At 40.0% G+C, this 15,975-nt stretch overlaps 1 protein-coding gene across 15 annotated transcripts in view; it reads left to right on the forward strand.

The window, feature by feature from the left end:
• Window positions 1-15,975, forward strand: part of LIMCH1 (LIM and calponin homology domains 1) — a 181,319-nt gene that overhangs the window by 61,063 nt on the left and 104,281 nt on the right. For all 15 annotated transcript variants that reach the window (XM_065836883.2, XM_065836882.2, XM_071807416.1 and 12 more), the window contains exon 2: window positions 6,051-6,121. In XM_065836883.2, the coding sequence (XP_065692955.1) occupies window positions 6,051-6,121 (71 nt within the window). The remainder of the gene's footprint in view (window positions 1-6,050; window positions 6,122-15,975) is intronic.

Below are 15,975 nucleotides of genomic sequence, written 5' to 3' on the forward strand. Positions count from 1 at the left end.
GCAAAGAATTGGAAAAAATTAGCTGTTGTGTGTGTTTGTTTTTTAGCTGTCTCTCCCTTCATATGAAAGGGTGCTCACTGGCATCATGTGGCAAATAAATAATTCATTTGCTGAGGACTTCCAATGCCTTTGGTGGCCCAATTTTGAGTATGTTTGTATGAGTGGGTATGGTTTTCCCATGCTATACATTGACACCAAACTATCAGCTAACCCAACTGACAATGTAGCAGATGGAAATTTAAAGCAAATGGAAGAGAATATACTATCCTCTGTTTTGTTCTGTTGTTGCTAGAAAAAAATCAAGTTCCTATGAAGTGTGAAAAAGAGCAAGTCAACCCTGTGGCTCTTTAAAGAATAGTATAAGGCTGAATAGCTAGAGGAAAAGAACAAAGGGGATTTCAGCATGGCTAGTTAACTTTGCAAATTGCAGTTAAACTTATGTGACCAGAAAGTGGAAGATCTGAAAATAAATAATGTTAACTGCTTTCTTTGCAGATTAATCTTGCTACTGAAGTGTAAAATCTCTCTCCTTCCTCCCATGCATTCTTAAATTTTCAAGTTCCGTACCACAGGATTTTGGGGGTTCGTTGCTGGCTACATTAGTCATTCTGAGCTCATGCTAGTTTTGTCCTGAAGAGCAGAAATATACACTAAAGATATTTAAATTTGTTGGCATTTTATTGATTTTAGTACTAAATTACCTCAATACTGCAATGCCTTGGAAAGCTTTGTGCATAGTGCTTGTCATCATCCAGCTTTCCTTGAAGATAGGTCCGCCTGGACCAGTGTTTGTAGCTCTTGGGAAGCCCCATTCATTCAGTCTTGAAGTTTATCTGTGCTAAATCAACTAACTTCCTAATATTTGTAGCAAAGCTGTTTAGAACTGGCTTATATTGCTATAATTATAGCAATTTAAATCCTTCTGCCATGTAGTAAGAGGGAGGGAGTTCACGCATAGATTATGTGTTCTGTCCACTTCTGCAGACAGAGCAAAGCATTGCATGTGCAGGACATGGCAGGAGCTGGTGAAGGGTCTCCAAGTCCTATTGCACTGCCATGGCAATGTGGTACAACTCTAGTCTGTAAATGTAAATCACAGAATCATTTAGATTGGAAAAGACCTTTAAGGTCATTGAATCCAGCCGTTAATGTAAAACTGACTAAAGAGCTGTCTTTAAATTCATCAGTGTTGTTTAGTTCAGAAATCTCTATGCTACATGAAAAAGGAATTTAACTTGCATATTCATGTTATTAGCTCAAGTGATATGTCAGAAATGGAGAATCAGGAATTTATTACTTTAGAGGTAATCCTAATGCCCTAAAAACTGCCATGCTTCTTTTGGTGGTTTTTGTTCCCTGCTTCTTATATGATACAGTGCTTTCTATTTAAGTACCTGTTGTTATTACAGTTTAGGCTTTACTTTCACATCTTCCTGAAGTAAAAGCAGTATGTTTTCTCGTTAAGTAGCAGGGTGGGCTTTTTTCTTTAAGTAAAAAATTATTTACGGGAAAATAGTGGTTGTACAAAAGGGAAATACAGTGTACGCAGGTACAAAGAAATGAACGGTACCAAACGTTTTGAAAATCTTTCTTTCCTTGCTGTCATGCTTCACAAACTCTCCAAAATGTGTCATGAGTAACAAAGACCTCTCCCTGCTGTGCCTATACTTTTGTTCACTGCTCTACATGCTATTTTCAGATGTGTACACAGAAAATTAAGCTAACTGTTTTCAAAGTGTTGTCCCTGATGACTTTGTGTTTATTCAACTACTTACATCTTGTTGGCTGAGATAAGTTTCACCTGAGGCCAGCATTTGCTCACTAATTTGTCACCTATTCTTTTTCATGCCCTTTAGCTGTTTTGACACCAGAGGCTTTGCAAGTTCCATCTCAGGAAGCACCAGCAGCAATACAAAACGCAAGGAAAACAATGTGAACTGAAGCTTAGTGAAAATAGAGTTGTGTAATATGGCAGTGGTTAGTGGCTGGATGACAGCCATCCTCGATGACATAAATTTAGTGGCATGCGTAACTGCAAAGAACAAAGGAGTTAATCAGCAGTAATACTGTATATAAGAAGTGTTACTGTGTGTAAACACATATTAAAGTTGTTGCCATAAGCCCATGATAGAGTCAGTGTGCTGTGGTCTAGGCTCCTAACATTCCTCTTGGAAAAACTTTTATTATTCATCTTAGGTTTGTTTTCTGGGCTGTTAAGTGTCAGTGAATCTGAGAAATGTGTCTGGCAGTCAAATAATTGCCCTGGTTTGAAGACGCTTGCAGCTTTTTACAGAGAAGAAAATATCATCCAGATGATGAATAAAACCAGCTCCTCTTCGCATAAGTGAAGTACAAAAATAAATTAGATTGTGTTTCGCCTCTTTTCCCTTTTTTTTTTTTTTTTAAGTTATAGTGTGATATAGAAAGAAAGGTCTTTTCCTCTAAGCTTTATAGAACTTATTAAAGAAGTGGCTTTTTTTTTTTTTTCTTTATTCTTTCTGTAATCGTTAGCAGGATGCAGCTTGTGGTTTGCCGCTAAGATGCATTCTAGCTTTTAGTCTCTGCAGTGCAGGGGTACAAGTGTACTGGCATTGCAGAAGTGAGTAGGGAACTCCTGTGGATCCTGCTTCCTCCTGCACTGCCCGAGTGTGATGGTTTGCACCGTTCACTGGGGCTTTCATCCAGCAGTCAGACTAGAGGCTTTTTCTCCAGAGAAAGAAGAAGATATACTGGTAGGAACAGACCGGTGCCTCAATTTATGCCATGAACATGGTCCTGTGACACTTGCAATGGATTTGTGATACCACAGCTAATGCACGTGCTTTCCTTTTTACATGGGTTTGGGCAAACTCTAATATGCACTTAACTACGTGATATTCTGTTTACAAATATGAGAGTGTCAATTCTTTTGCCTGAAGTCACTTTAAATCCTCACTTCTCCCGCTGTCAGTGCCCTGAGCACAGGTTGTCTTGGACACGTGCAGGCGGCTGGCCTGTGGCTCTGCCGGAGTTGTTTCTGAGGGTACGGCCCAAAGTGGCCTCCTGCAGACAGCCAGGTGTATGTGTGTGTGCATGCACATGTGTACATGTGTGCACACACCAAGAAACTGAGCTCTGGTTTTCTCTGGAAAAGGGGGACCCAGCTTCTTGGTCCTCTCAGTCCCCTTTTGGGTTATGTCTGTCACTTAGAATGTCATTTTCATGCTTATTTTTAGTTTCTAGCTTTTCTCTGTTGAACTGTCCTTACATTTTAATTGGTTAAATCAGGAGGCTTGTAGCTAATTAATGTTTTGTCTGTCCAGCTGGATCATCTAGAAGAGGCATAAATCTTTCCATGCCTCATATACTTCCAGTTCCTCTTCAAACAGACGTGCACTGTTCCTGGACCTTCCTGTCTTTCCTCACTTGCTGTCAGTTTTTGTTGTACCTCTCACTGGCTGAATTATTGTTCCAGCTGTGCATTTGCATTTCATGATTTTATTCACACAGCCAGAAATTATGTATGAAACCTTCCTACATCCGCAGTAATGACAGCAATCCTTAGGTGATAGCTTTTGGCAGTGTCCTGGTTTCAGCTGGGATAGAGTTAATTTTCTTCCTAGTAGCTGATATAGTGCTGTGTTTTGGATTCAGAATGAGAATAATGTTGATAATACAGTGATATTTTAGTTGTTGCAAAGTAGTAGTCAAGAATTTTTCAGCTTCTCATGCTGTGCCAGGTGCACAAGAAAATGGGAGAGGTCACAGCCAGGACAGCTGACGCAAACTGGCCAAAGGGATATTCCATACGATGTGGCATCATGCTCAGTATAAATTTTCGGGGAAGAAGAAAGAAGCAGGGGGGCATTTGGAGTTATGGTGTTTGTCTTCCCAAGTGACCGTTACGTGTGATGGAGCCTGGCTTTCCTGGAGATGGCTGAGTACCTGCCTGCCCATTGGGAGTGGTGAAGGAATCCCCTGTTTTGCTTTGCACAGCTTTTGCTTTACTTATGAAACTGTCTTTATCTTGATCCACAAGTTTTCTCACTTCGACTCTTCTGATTCTCTCTCCCATCCCACTGGGGGTGTGGGGTAGGGAATGAGCAAGTGGCTGTGTGGTATTTGATTGCTGGCTGGGTTAAACCATCACAGGCACGAAGATTCTTACCTGAGTTGTGCTAACAGTTTCAGTACTGCTCCCTGCTGAATAAGGGTATTCAACAAACACATAAAATGATTGCCTTCCATAGTTGGAACGTTTGGTGTTGAGTAGTGAAATATGATGACTGTAAATTTATTTTTCTTTTTTTCCTTCATAGATGAAAAAACACTACAAGTCAGGCTGTTATGAAATAGTTCTTCTTACTCCTTTCTATACTGTACTTTATTCTATGAATGAAATAAAAGTCAGTTTTGATGTACTCTATCATTCATCCCAAATGCTAATGGTTTTATTGTCATGATTTCCCTCTGTCCCAGCAGATCAAGATTAGAGATGATTTACTATTATTAGTGATAGTTTAGATGATTGGAGGTCACTTACTATTGGCAAATTGCATCTGGTTTCTTCTGAGGTATGAGTGCAACATAGTGCCTTGGTTCTGCTTCATGTATTTGCACAAAATATGATTGCCAACTGATGTCTTTATGATGCACTGTTCAGGGCATGGGGGGGTTAAAGTTTGTGCACTGTCATACCAGTTTGCTGGGAGAAGTTCCTTCACGTAAAAAAAAAAGCAAGTGGGGGATTAGGTTTTAGGCTTTGCACTTGTACTTCAAAACAAGTGTTGTTCCCTGTCTAAGACTGTGCATAGCTATAACCAGCATTTGTGAAGCTGGTGCATTTGTGAATCCCGTGGGAAAGTGCCAAACTTGTCAGTTTTTATAAATTGCTGTCTTTATGACAGGAAACTGGGAGGGAAAGGGTCTTGTATCTGAATGGAACAGCAAGGAGAAAATGGGCACGTAAGGACAGATGTGTTCCCAAGTCACTATTCTCTCTGGTGGAAGCAACGCCCAGAGCAAGGGTCTTGCCGAAAGATTGGATGTGGGCCATGAGAATTCTATAAGCATCCGGTAAATGTTTTGGCTGGGTGAGGAGAAGACCTCCTGGAGGACAATTAAAAATAAGGCAGGTTTTTTTTTTACTTTGCTTTGTTTCTGTTCGGTGCTCTCTAAACAGAGCAACTGTTTTTATATATTTGTTGGTGGTAATAAAAAGTATTCTTTACTTTTAACTGAACACGTCATTTGTTGAGAATATTTTGAGGATGAATGGCAAGCCATTGTCAACATGGTAGTGAGTCATAAATGGGGGTTCAGTCATGCTTGTAGCATCCAACACCCTCAGGCAAGATTGGGATTCCTAGACAGTTCCTAGATAGTCCATCCCTAAGCAGCACAGACTGACTTAAGAGCTCGTCATGCAGAATGTACCTCCTGGTCCAAACACCCCTGGCAGGCTGCAGACTATGAGCAGGTGCCTAAACCTTGGCCCCCACCAAGTTTGTATCCACACACTCAGTTGACTTTGTGATGTGAAATATAATTTAACATGACCAGGAGTTTTGTGGCATGTATCTGAAGGGCTGCAACTCATGCAAGTACTTTCAATTGCCTTTGCTTATTCCACAGAAGTGATAAGTTAAAGGCCAAAATCTCAAGTCTGGCACAACATTTTTAATGTGGTGCAAAAAAACCAGTAAGAATACATAGTTTCTGTAAATACAATAGTTTTAAAATTCAGAATGTTATAGAATAAAACTTTAAAAATATTCTGAAGATTACATTGTAGTTTTTGGTCTGTTGTTTTGGGGTTTTAATTCTAGAAAACATCTCTGTCATAATCTCTTAATTGCACTGTTTAGAGCAAATACTTTGTTCTATGTGTTAAGCAGCTTGATGACATGGGAAGGAGGAAGCTGGTTGATGGACGTGACTTAGTCCTTTGGCAAGGCCTGCAAAGCTCGGATGTTTCCTACAGGGCAGATGCTTTAACTGAATGTTATTAATTGCTCTTGTAAAGTACACCTTCTAACAGATGTCATTTTCTGTTCTCTACTCTTTTGCAGCAAGTGACAGGCAGAAGTTTTGGTGAGAAGGATTTTCGTTCTGGGTTAGAAAATGGCATTCTTCTGTGTGAGTAAGTAACACTTACAGTTTTGAGCCTTGGATACAATCTTGACTAAAGCTGAAATGAACTTTAGCTAGTATGTCCCATTGTTGGTTTCCTTTTGAATGTCTTGACATTGTGCACACTGGTATTTCACTGCAGCATCATTTCAGTGCCAAAGCTATTCTGATGGTGAGGAATGAAATGTGGCTTAAAGAAAACAGGTTTTGTGAAGTACTTCCATCACTCCACCCCAGCTCCTTAGTTATGTAAAGTAAAAATGATGTTTGCTTTTTTGTTTCCTTTTATTTAAAGATGTTAACCACAGATTGGCAAATGGCGTTCCACACCTACCTGCAGACGTCTCTGCTACAGTAAAACATTTTGGATCAACTCCAGGTCCAAGTACTGTCAAGCATTAGCCATCTGAATACCATCAATACTCAGCTGCTTTTATAGTTTCTGGAAAGGTTAGGCATCCTGTAAATTTTACCTAAAGGTGTATTTGAACGATGTGTTCTGTAGTTTTTGAACAAGAGATGCAAGTTAACTTTTGCACATTTGTCTCTGGTTTTAATAGCTTGTTTTTAGGTAGAGTCCTCCAAAAGCGTATTGTGGGGTTAGATGCCAAAGCTGGTGATTTGAAGAGCAATTCAGAAGTGTGCCCTAATGCCCGTAGTTCTTTGAAATTCCCATGCAGGATGTCAGGAGTTTGGGATCTAAATCACCTGTATGGACCGATTTCTTTCCCTGGCATGCAGGGTTGTCACTGAAGTTGGTAAAAGCTGTCTTGCACATCAGAAGGATGAAGCTTGTGCAGAACTGAATGCATATTGAAATGTATAAATGAGATCTCCTGAGATGTTTAGCAGGACCATTGCAGCTATTGGTTAAGTTTTTTACTATGAAAGCTACTGAAACCTGGAAAACTGTTTTCAGCAGTAGAGGTGAGGTGATATCCTGTAACTCAGCTCTAGGTAGCTTACAATAGATTTAAAACCTACCTGTGTAAATACTGTTGTATATGTCACTGGTGTCATTAATCAGACAGCTTGAACTTTAGCTGTTAAAGGGGAAAAAAACACAAAGGAAATGATATTATCTGGTTTGATTGTAGTTGCTTGTCTTTGCTGAGGAGTTGTTTTGGGAGGAGGGAGGTAGTTGTTGATCAAAAGTTGTGTACCTCGGAAGGAGTATGTAGTTTACCTCTTTGTATTGAAGGGTGTTGCTTCTTGCACAAGATCTCTCTCCTCCGTGTGTTCACAGGAAGTACTGTGTGCTGAATCATTTCACAGTGCTCTTTAAATGTTAAACTTGAATTGTGTTGCATGAAAAACAAGATGTGTGTTTCAAGATTAGATTGTAATCTTATCTGCAAATAAGCAGAGGTAGTCTGATTTAAGTGCTGTAAATCTTAAAGATGTACAGCTTAAGTAACTAATGTTTTGCTAATGAAATGTCTAAATATCTATTTCTTAAGAGGCTGTGAGCTTCAATAAAAGCAGGTCATGCTACTAAATTGCTCTGTGATGTTTGCCAAATTGCTTGTCTATGTTTACCACCTGTGGATGTGTGCAAACCAATCTGAAGCGATCTGTCTCCTCAACCTCAAATGTGAGAGACCGTGATGTTTGTATTGCATCCCGTTCCTTGGAGCTGCGGCTAGTGGATAAAACTGTAGGCTACAGAGCATTAATCAGAGAGCTACAAATGTGGCCTTCAATTTTGGCTTTCTGATGATGAACAAATTATGAGGCCAACAATAAAAGTGTGCTCCTCACTGGTTCTGAGTCCACTGTAAAATAAAGAACTCAACAGAAATTTGGGATGTAACACTGAGAGCTCTTACTGTATCTTCAAAAAGTACAGGTTTTGGCAGGTGAAGGACTGGTAGTTAATTTTTTATCTTTTGCTCCACGGAGAAGTGCAAGTGAAGATGCCACAGGCAATATTGTCTCTGTAGAAAGGAGTTTTCTGGTTTATCAGGGACTTACCTGGGCACATCATGAACAAATCTAGCAGTATGTAAAGTCTCTCTCAACCTCTTTCCGATCTGTTGTGCTGTCATCAAAGCTGACCTCAACAAGTAGATGACAATCCAAACTCAAAGTCCCTGATAAGCTACTGAAGAAAGAAAATACTGCTCTCTTAACTTTCTGAAGATCAAAGAATTAATTGCCTTTGGTTTGGTTTATCTGATTTGTTCAAATTTTAGAGAGAAGGTAAACATACCTCAGTTTATCTCCACAGGACAGTACTCACTGCTAAGGTCATTAACTGGCAACTCATAGCCAGACACTTGTGCGGGTGATGTCCACGTGAGCATGGAGTGGTGCTTACTTCCACATGGATGTTTCAGTGTTTTCCTTGCCTGTTGTATTTCTGCAATGAGGACCAAAAGTAAACTTGGGTCCTGAGGGATCCCAGCAGCTAGAGGACTGGAAACTGATGTCAAGAATAAGGATGGAGCCAGTATGCCCTGAATCTCTCAAACATATCTCGAGCTTCCCTTGGACTTTGCAGGCATTTTGCAGAAGGGAGAGGATAGGCAGTAACCACCATGCTTCAGTCCACTCCTCAAACAGTCAGACAAGCCATGAGCAAAATGGCACGGGGGTTATCTTTTTCTATGTCTAGAGCAGAATTGTTGGAGCTTTAGGTGCAGCAGTGCCAGGCTTTCCTCAACTTGGTGTCAATGCCTATGGCCTAGACATCCTGCAAATTCAAGCAGACATTACTACACAGGTTATAAATTATTCATTCAGGGCTAGCAACTGTCCACATATTTTAGTAAATGAAAACTAATCCAACTGTGCAATGCCAAAAGTTTGGACTCTTGGGAGGACGTGCTATGGACCACCAGCCTGACCAGCAGAGCTGCCCCTGCCCTGCACCTCATGCTGCCTCTCTGGTGGTGCTCACCCTGTGGCTGGCATCTAGGTCTGGCCTCATTACCATGCTTTTATAGCTTGCTGCACTCAACTTGGGAGCTGAGGAGCATATTTAAACAATGCAGGATGCTATAAAGTGTCAAGCTGACAGATGAGAGTAACACAAGCCCTTCCTTTCTGCTGGTTATTGAAAGCGTGCTTGTCCAGTTGCCCTGATGGTGCCGGCTCTAATTGTTCGCCCAGCTGTGCTAAGAGGCCAGTGACTACGACTTCTGTTTGTTTGAAAGGAGTTCTTGGCTTCTCAGTGTAGCTGTCTGACATCAGTGCAGATGGTGATTTCAGCAAGGGACATCATAGCTAGGCGGAGACAATTCTCGCTCTGTTCTTGCTTTGTGTATTAAATTCGCATATGCAAAGACTGAGGAGTTTCCTGGCTACGCTTCTGCGTGGTGGGCAAATGATGTGCCCTCCTGGGAACGTGGTGGAAAGCTTTGTGAGGCAGGAATACGACACCAGCAGTAGGAAATATCACTAGAAATCCCCAATTTCCAGTCTAGCGCATGTTTTTTGGTTTTTTTTTTTTTCCTTCTCCTTGTTACGTGGTTTTAACATTGAGGTTTGACCTAGATATCATAAGAAGCAAGAGGATTAATCAGGAATAAATTAGATCTGGTTGTTGCAATGCTTAGGTGTTCCTCTTCTACAGCAGAATATCAGCAGAATCAGCAGAATTGATTTGGCTTTGCAGTGGAGTCCAACAGCATCATGATTGTGTGTAATACCTTGGGTCCTGTATGTAGAACATTGTAGCTGCATGTCTGTTTTACGTATGCATGTAAATCAATTTATAACAGTAAATGCAGGTATAATAAATCTTCAGTTTTTTCTCAAGCACGAAAGTTCTCGCAAATATTTAACTGCATACCTTCAGAAACCACAGCATAAACATATCAAAGTGACAGAGGAATAACTGTGATTAAATGTGGGTGTCACTTGCATATACAATTCTGGATATCAATTTATGAGCATTTGCCCAAACTTTTCTTTGTTTCTTAGAGATACTTATTTTCTATATTGGCACATAGTGTTAACCTAGTAAGATGTGCAGAAACAATGCTAACTGTTTGAAACCAGGATTCTTTGACTCTGTAACTTTTTATTTATTTTTTGAAAGAGCAAATACAAAGGTATTTACTGGTTTTAAGTAATCTTGGTAAAACTGGATATGTGCAGTGAATTAAGGAAAAAGTTTTATACTTTTTCTCACATGGGACAATATCTAGGAAAGGCAGTTCCCTTCAGATGTGCATGTTAGCAATATATTCTCTTAAAAAGTGCAAGAAAGATTTTTATGCTTTTAATTTTTTAAAAAAGTGAGTTAGTCATGCACAAAGATTTTTTTTTAGTAGTATTTAAAGAAAAAAGTGAAGCGTTGCTGTAAAGCTGAGTGAGCTGAAAGTGGTTGTGATCAAGAATTACTTAATGGAATTTATCGTTTACTCTGTCATGAGAATAATTTTCATCTATAAATAAGAAATCTCCTTGGCTTGTGTTCTTCCTGTCCCTGGTGATGAATGAGCTGCTTTTTCTCAGACAGCAGAGTTTCTTTGGGCTTGCATCATGGTTATAGTGCATCTGACCAAGCTTTGGGCTGACATGAATGCTGTTTTCAGCAAGGGCTGGATATGTGCCAGATCAGTGCAAGTGTAATGCTATGGAATAGTAAAACTTTGTCTTCTGAGTCACTGGTACCATTAGGTATGGAGAACAGCCTTCATTGTATATATTGTCTTTCAGTCATTTGGCTATTTAAAAATCAAATTCTTCTTGCAAGTTAATGTCACTTATGTAAAATTACCATGCTGCTCATGGAGACCTAGTACGGGAAAACAAATACGAGATCATCTTTATAGATTGTGGGATTTTGCAGATATGTTATTTTACTTGCCTGCCAGTAGTATAGGTCTGACATCAGTTCAGCACTTGGCTGCGCAATGTGCAGTGCAGAGACTCACTGGAGAAGCTAGTGGATGCCCAGCCCCTTATGCTTAATTAGGCTTTTGCTAGAATTTCCTATTCCTGGAAACTAAGAAGGTATTTGAGTTTCATAGGCATACTTGAAACTTTGAATGTGACCCATGCCTTGAGGTGAGAAGGGATTGGTGTTCTCCTGCGGTTTCCAGACTCTGCATTGCAAAGCCAAAACATTATCAGCGTCATGTATTTGGCACAGCTCCAGTTTAGAGAGACGGGCCCCAAGGCTCATTAAGCATTAAGATTTAGGTTCATGTGAGGACATCTGAAACAGTTTTATATGAATCCAGAGTTTTTAATCTTTAAGTTTTATTGCCGTGTTATAATGAAGAACTATTTATTAGTATGGTTTAGGTGAGGAGTCAAAGGTAGCATAAACTGTAATGTTGAGCTGTGTGCATGAAAAGAGGAGCAATAGCCATCGAGGAGCATGCTTGAGTACACTCAGAATGGCCTGTCTTTGTATTTATGTTAAAAAAAATGCATCTCAGCAGACTAAATAGTAGAGTTTTTTCAGTGGAGCTTGGTAATTGACAGGCCAAGAGCCTGTGGAACACTGACCCATTCAAACGGAGTGTTGCTGGAGTGCAAAGCAAGGTAATCCTGTGAGAGGTTTCAGCTTTCCAAGAGTATATGTTTAAGAAATCAAATTGGATATGTACTTTGGGCAATTATCCATGTCCATTACTACTCAGTGTAAAACTATGTGCAAATCGTAAATCTATAGGTGCATGGGACAGTCTTCATGTCATGCCTTGTGATGGTAGGTTCTGTGTAAATAGCTTGTGAAGGCATTACACAATCATCTCTGTTGCCTTTACTGAGCTGTTTTGCAAAGCCTCTGTCTTATATTTGTAGTCTTTGGCAGAGCAAGCCCCATGCTATCTTGAGTTGGGCATACTTATTTTCTCAATCCCATGCATTTGCATATTTTTTTATTCACCTTTTACTTATCAGACTCGACTATGAGCCCTTTATAGGACAAAGTCACTTCTGTCTTGCTTGTTAAAAAAGCACCTTGTTCATCCAATCCTAAATAAATAATGTCAGGGCCATCATTAGCAATCACTCAAGAATGTTTTCCCAAAAATATTTTTGTGACCTCAAGAACATCTCTATATTTTGAAACTTCTTTACCACTTCCTTTGCAACAAAATATTTTGACTTTTCATTGTCTGCTGTTTCAATGTGATTTGTTCATCTTTAAGATTAGTGGTGGATTTTTGTCTTCTTTTCAACCATTTTGGGGGCATTTTGGAGCTGTCACTGGAGTATAAGTTTAAAACATGTGGATACTGAAGCTGTCTGGGCTAATAATTATCAGGTGCTGAAAGACTGCTTGTTAGAATGTCAATATGTAAAACTTAATTTAAAAAGAGAAATGTATCTGTGACGACTTACTGTGAATAGAATTTCCTGAACTCTCAAATATGAAATGCCCTTTTACTTTAAGATCAGGTCATTAGTCAGTTTTTCTTTTTAGGAATATGATCTGTTATTTTAGTGAAGAACTCTGTTGGATACCTATCCCTTCAGCCTGGGTTGATCTGTGAATACACATCACTTCAACCTTTCTTTTTTTTTCCATTTCTGAATCTTATTCTCTGAAAGCGCTTCTCTTCCATTTCCTCTTAAAAACAAGGTCTTCTTGGAGGCTGGATTTTGGCAGACATCCTCTGAATATTTTCTTTACTGACGCTTTCTTGCAAGAATTTCATGGGCAGTTGTCTTGGTGCTTTTCATTAGACCTTTTATCAGCTGTTGCCTAAAACGCCTTCTCTTCCTGGCAGAAGTTTTTTCAAATTCTTAACCGGTGATAAACAACCCCGAGAAGGTCTCATAGCTTAGTCACACAGTGGCTAGCACTGATTTCAGTGTGTCTGTCCTGCTGTGGAGATACCTTATCTCCTGGAATGCCAAGCCTTGGGGACAGCACCGAATAGAGCAATTGATTCTTGCCATACCCATCAGAGCTGGCTTTTATCAGGGGAAGGAAATGTCCTAGCTTCTCCCTATAGGAGTCAGGTTGGAGCAGCTTTCCACTTCAGTCATGCCCTGTTGTTTCCATAATGTAAGGCAACTGTCAGTTTTTAGCTTCTACACAGTGTCTTACCGTGTTTCATTGAACAGCTTGCTGATGAAGAGTCCAAGACAGCACCTGGCACAGGGGAAAGGGAGGATGGGTGTGTGGATGTTGGACTGAAAGCGGCAGGAGGACTTTGAGAAGTAAAGAACAGAGGATTGTCGTGACTCAGGACAGGTGCATAAAGTGCCGGGGTGGCAGACAGAAATCATAGCTGAGAGCCTAAAGTATCTTCAGAATGAGTGGGGTGTGTGCATATATGTTTTGTGGATGGAGCGTGAACGGGTTTGGGTTTATCCTGGTTTGGCTTATTGTCTCTTGGGTGTTTGGTGAGATTGTTGGGGTTTTCATAATATTTTATTTCATCTATTTTAAGAACTATTTAATCTATATTTCTTCTTATCATGTCTTTGCTCCTTTTACTGTTAAAAACTTCCTTGAGATTTCATTGCCATATGTCCCTTTTGATCAATGTCAGAGGAACACAGGTTTTATCAGGTACCAGAGAAGTATTATAGCCTTATGTTTCTGTTTGTTCTTTTCTTTCCTCCCCATGTCGTTTAACTTCTTGCATAAGTAGCTGTTAATATTCCAAAGTGTTTTCTGTTGCAAACATGTTGGCTGAAAGTGAAACATTTTTAAAGTCTTCCCCTAAACTTGTTCTGCCAGTTTTCTTCAAAATGTCCGCTGGTGACCAAACGCCAGCTACCAAAAAGGTCAAGCTTGGGGAATGTACCTACGTTTTCCTTTTGGAAACAGTACTGCAGGTCACAGTTTTATGCTTTGTTTCAACTGTTATTCCCTCATCAAGTGGTGTCAGACCTCAAATTAGCAGTATCTTACTGGAGGGAAGGAAAAAGGAGAAAATAATGGAAGATTTTAAATCATCCTGTTTTATTATCTCTTAGGACTGCTTAGTTGAACTTGCCCTTGTCTGTTTTCCTAGATGCAGAAGCATGAAAAATCGTACCAATACCTTAAAAACAAAATAACAACAACATCAAAATTGCAAGCAAACAAAAAGAAAACAAGAAAAACACTTCTATTCCAGCTTTGACAGTTCCACTCCCTGAGCATTTATACATTACCTCACCAACCTTGGCATAGCAGAGTGTGGTACACAGTGATATAAAAGTTTTGTTTTGCTCTTTGGAAGATACACATTCACTTGAGGATTTTCTGTGTCTGAAGAACACAGCTGTACAAAAACCTGAACTAAATTTGTGCTTGGGAAAACCTGGCCCTTCAATTGGTTGTAGTTTGGGGTAAGACTGGGCTCTGACATTTACATTAGGGGGAAGCAGTGTGTCTGCCCTCGATGCCCTTGCAAAGATGAATATACTTGAGCCCTGATGATTTTTACTGCACAGAGGACTGCTTCCTGGGACAAAAGAGTCAGTATGAGACAGGGTCAGTAGGAGCTGGGAGGTACTCAGGGCAGTGAGTGATCATTACAGTTAGCAGGGCACAAAAGCGTGGGGCTGCCAGAGGCAGGCATGGCTTAGGAGGGGTTTTCTCTCCTGCAGACGCTTCTCCTTGGGCCATGGCCAAGGGCCTTGCACTGGGTCCCTCCCCAGTGCAAAATGGTTCGGGTTTTTATTTGCCCTGTATTTCAACAGAAAGTCCGCATAAAACTTTACTTATCAAGACAGACTCTCTATATGAGTCTAAATCGGCACAGAAAATCTAGTTTGTGCGTATTAACCTGTGTAGGAAGAGGTGTATTCAGTTGGTTTTTTTTGAGAAGCAGAAACAGATGGTAACTTATGTGAGTAAAGGTGACCACTGAGACACTCTACATAAACAGTGTGGCTTTTCAGCCAGGTTGGTGGCCAAGCAAGCTTAAGCCACTCGATATTTGGGCATTTGGAGTGTTGTTTTAGCTGAGGCAATAATTTAGAAGCAGCCAGTATGCTCTGGAAGAAACCTCCCTTCGGCACGTTCTGCAGTGAGCAAGTCCTGGGTGTTTTGGTGCCAGACTGTTTAGGGATGTTTCCAACAGGAGGTAAACATTTTAATAATAGACACCTTTTTCCCTCAGGCTTTTCCATCTTGCCCCATTCCATTTCCTCCCTCTTCAGACTCCAAACGGTAATCTAAAATGTCGTTTATTCCCTGCTCCTTTCCTTCCTCTCATTTTATCCTTCTCCCATATTTCACAGGGAAGCCTGTACAAGCCATTTTGAAGATTTATTTAGAGCAGGCTTTGGCATGTGAGGTTTCCATTAAGACCTCTTTATTTTACTTTCTGTTACTGCCTACGGCTTTTGATCTGTACCTGCAATATTGTTTATGGTGCCTAATGTATTCATGTTTGAGTAATAAAGAAGGTGGGATGCTTTAGCTAATATATCATTTTTTTTTCCTGAGACAGAACAGGCAGATTGAAGATGGAAATCACAACAGAGCTGTAGTATTTGGAAAGAAGTACTCTGACAAAAAGAAAAATAATCTTAACTTGCCTGTTGCTGCAGCTAAATGGAAAATAATAGTTTGTAGGGCTACTTCTATGCAAGTCTGAAAGGCTTGTGCCTTTTAAGGAAAAAGAAGTAGTGGTTATTTGTCATCTGTGAAATAAAATTATGATTGTACAAAGTAAGATGTGTGGCTTTTGCCATTCTGTGCTTCTTGGGGGAGGGGAAGTGACTTGTTTGTATATAAAAATATATTATTTCATTATTTGGTTTTAGGACATAATAGTTAGTCTTAGTCTCAGCGATCTGTATGAGCTTAGGTTACAGAGTTTTTAATTGCAAGAAGATCAAGAAAATATCCCCAACTCCCCAAAATATCATTTACATTGGGATTGTTACCACTCCTGATTATGATGGTGGTGGAGATTTGGGGACTCCAAGTGTGTAATAACACAAGTATAA

The sequence above is a fragment of the Patagioenas fasciata genome, chromosome 4 (genome assembly GCF_037038585.1).
Source record: "Patagioenas fasciata isolate bPatFas1 chromosome 4, bPatFas1.hap1, whole genome shotgun sequence".
Classification (NCBI taxonomy): Eukaryota; Metazoa; Chordata; class Aves; order Columbiformes; family Columbidae; genus Patagioenas; species Patagioenas fasciata.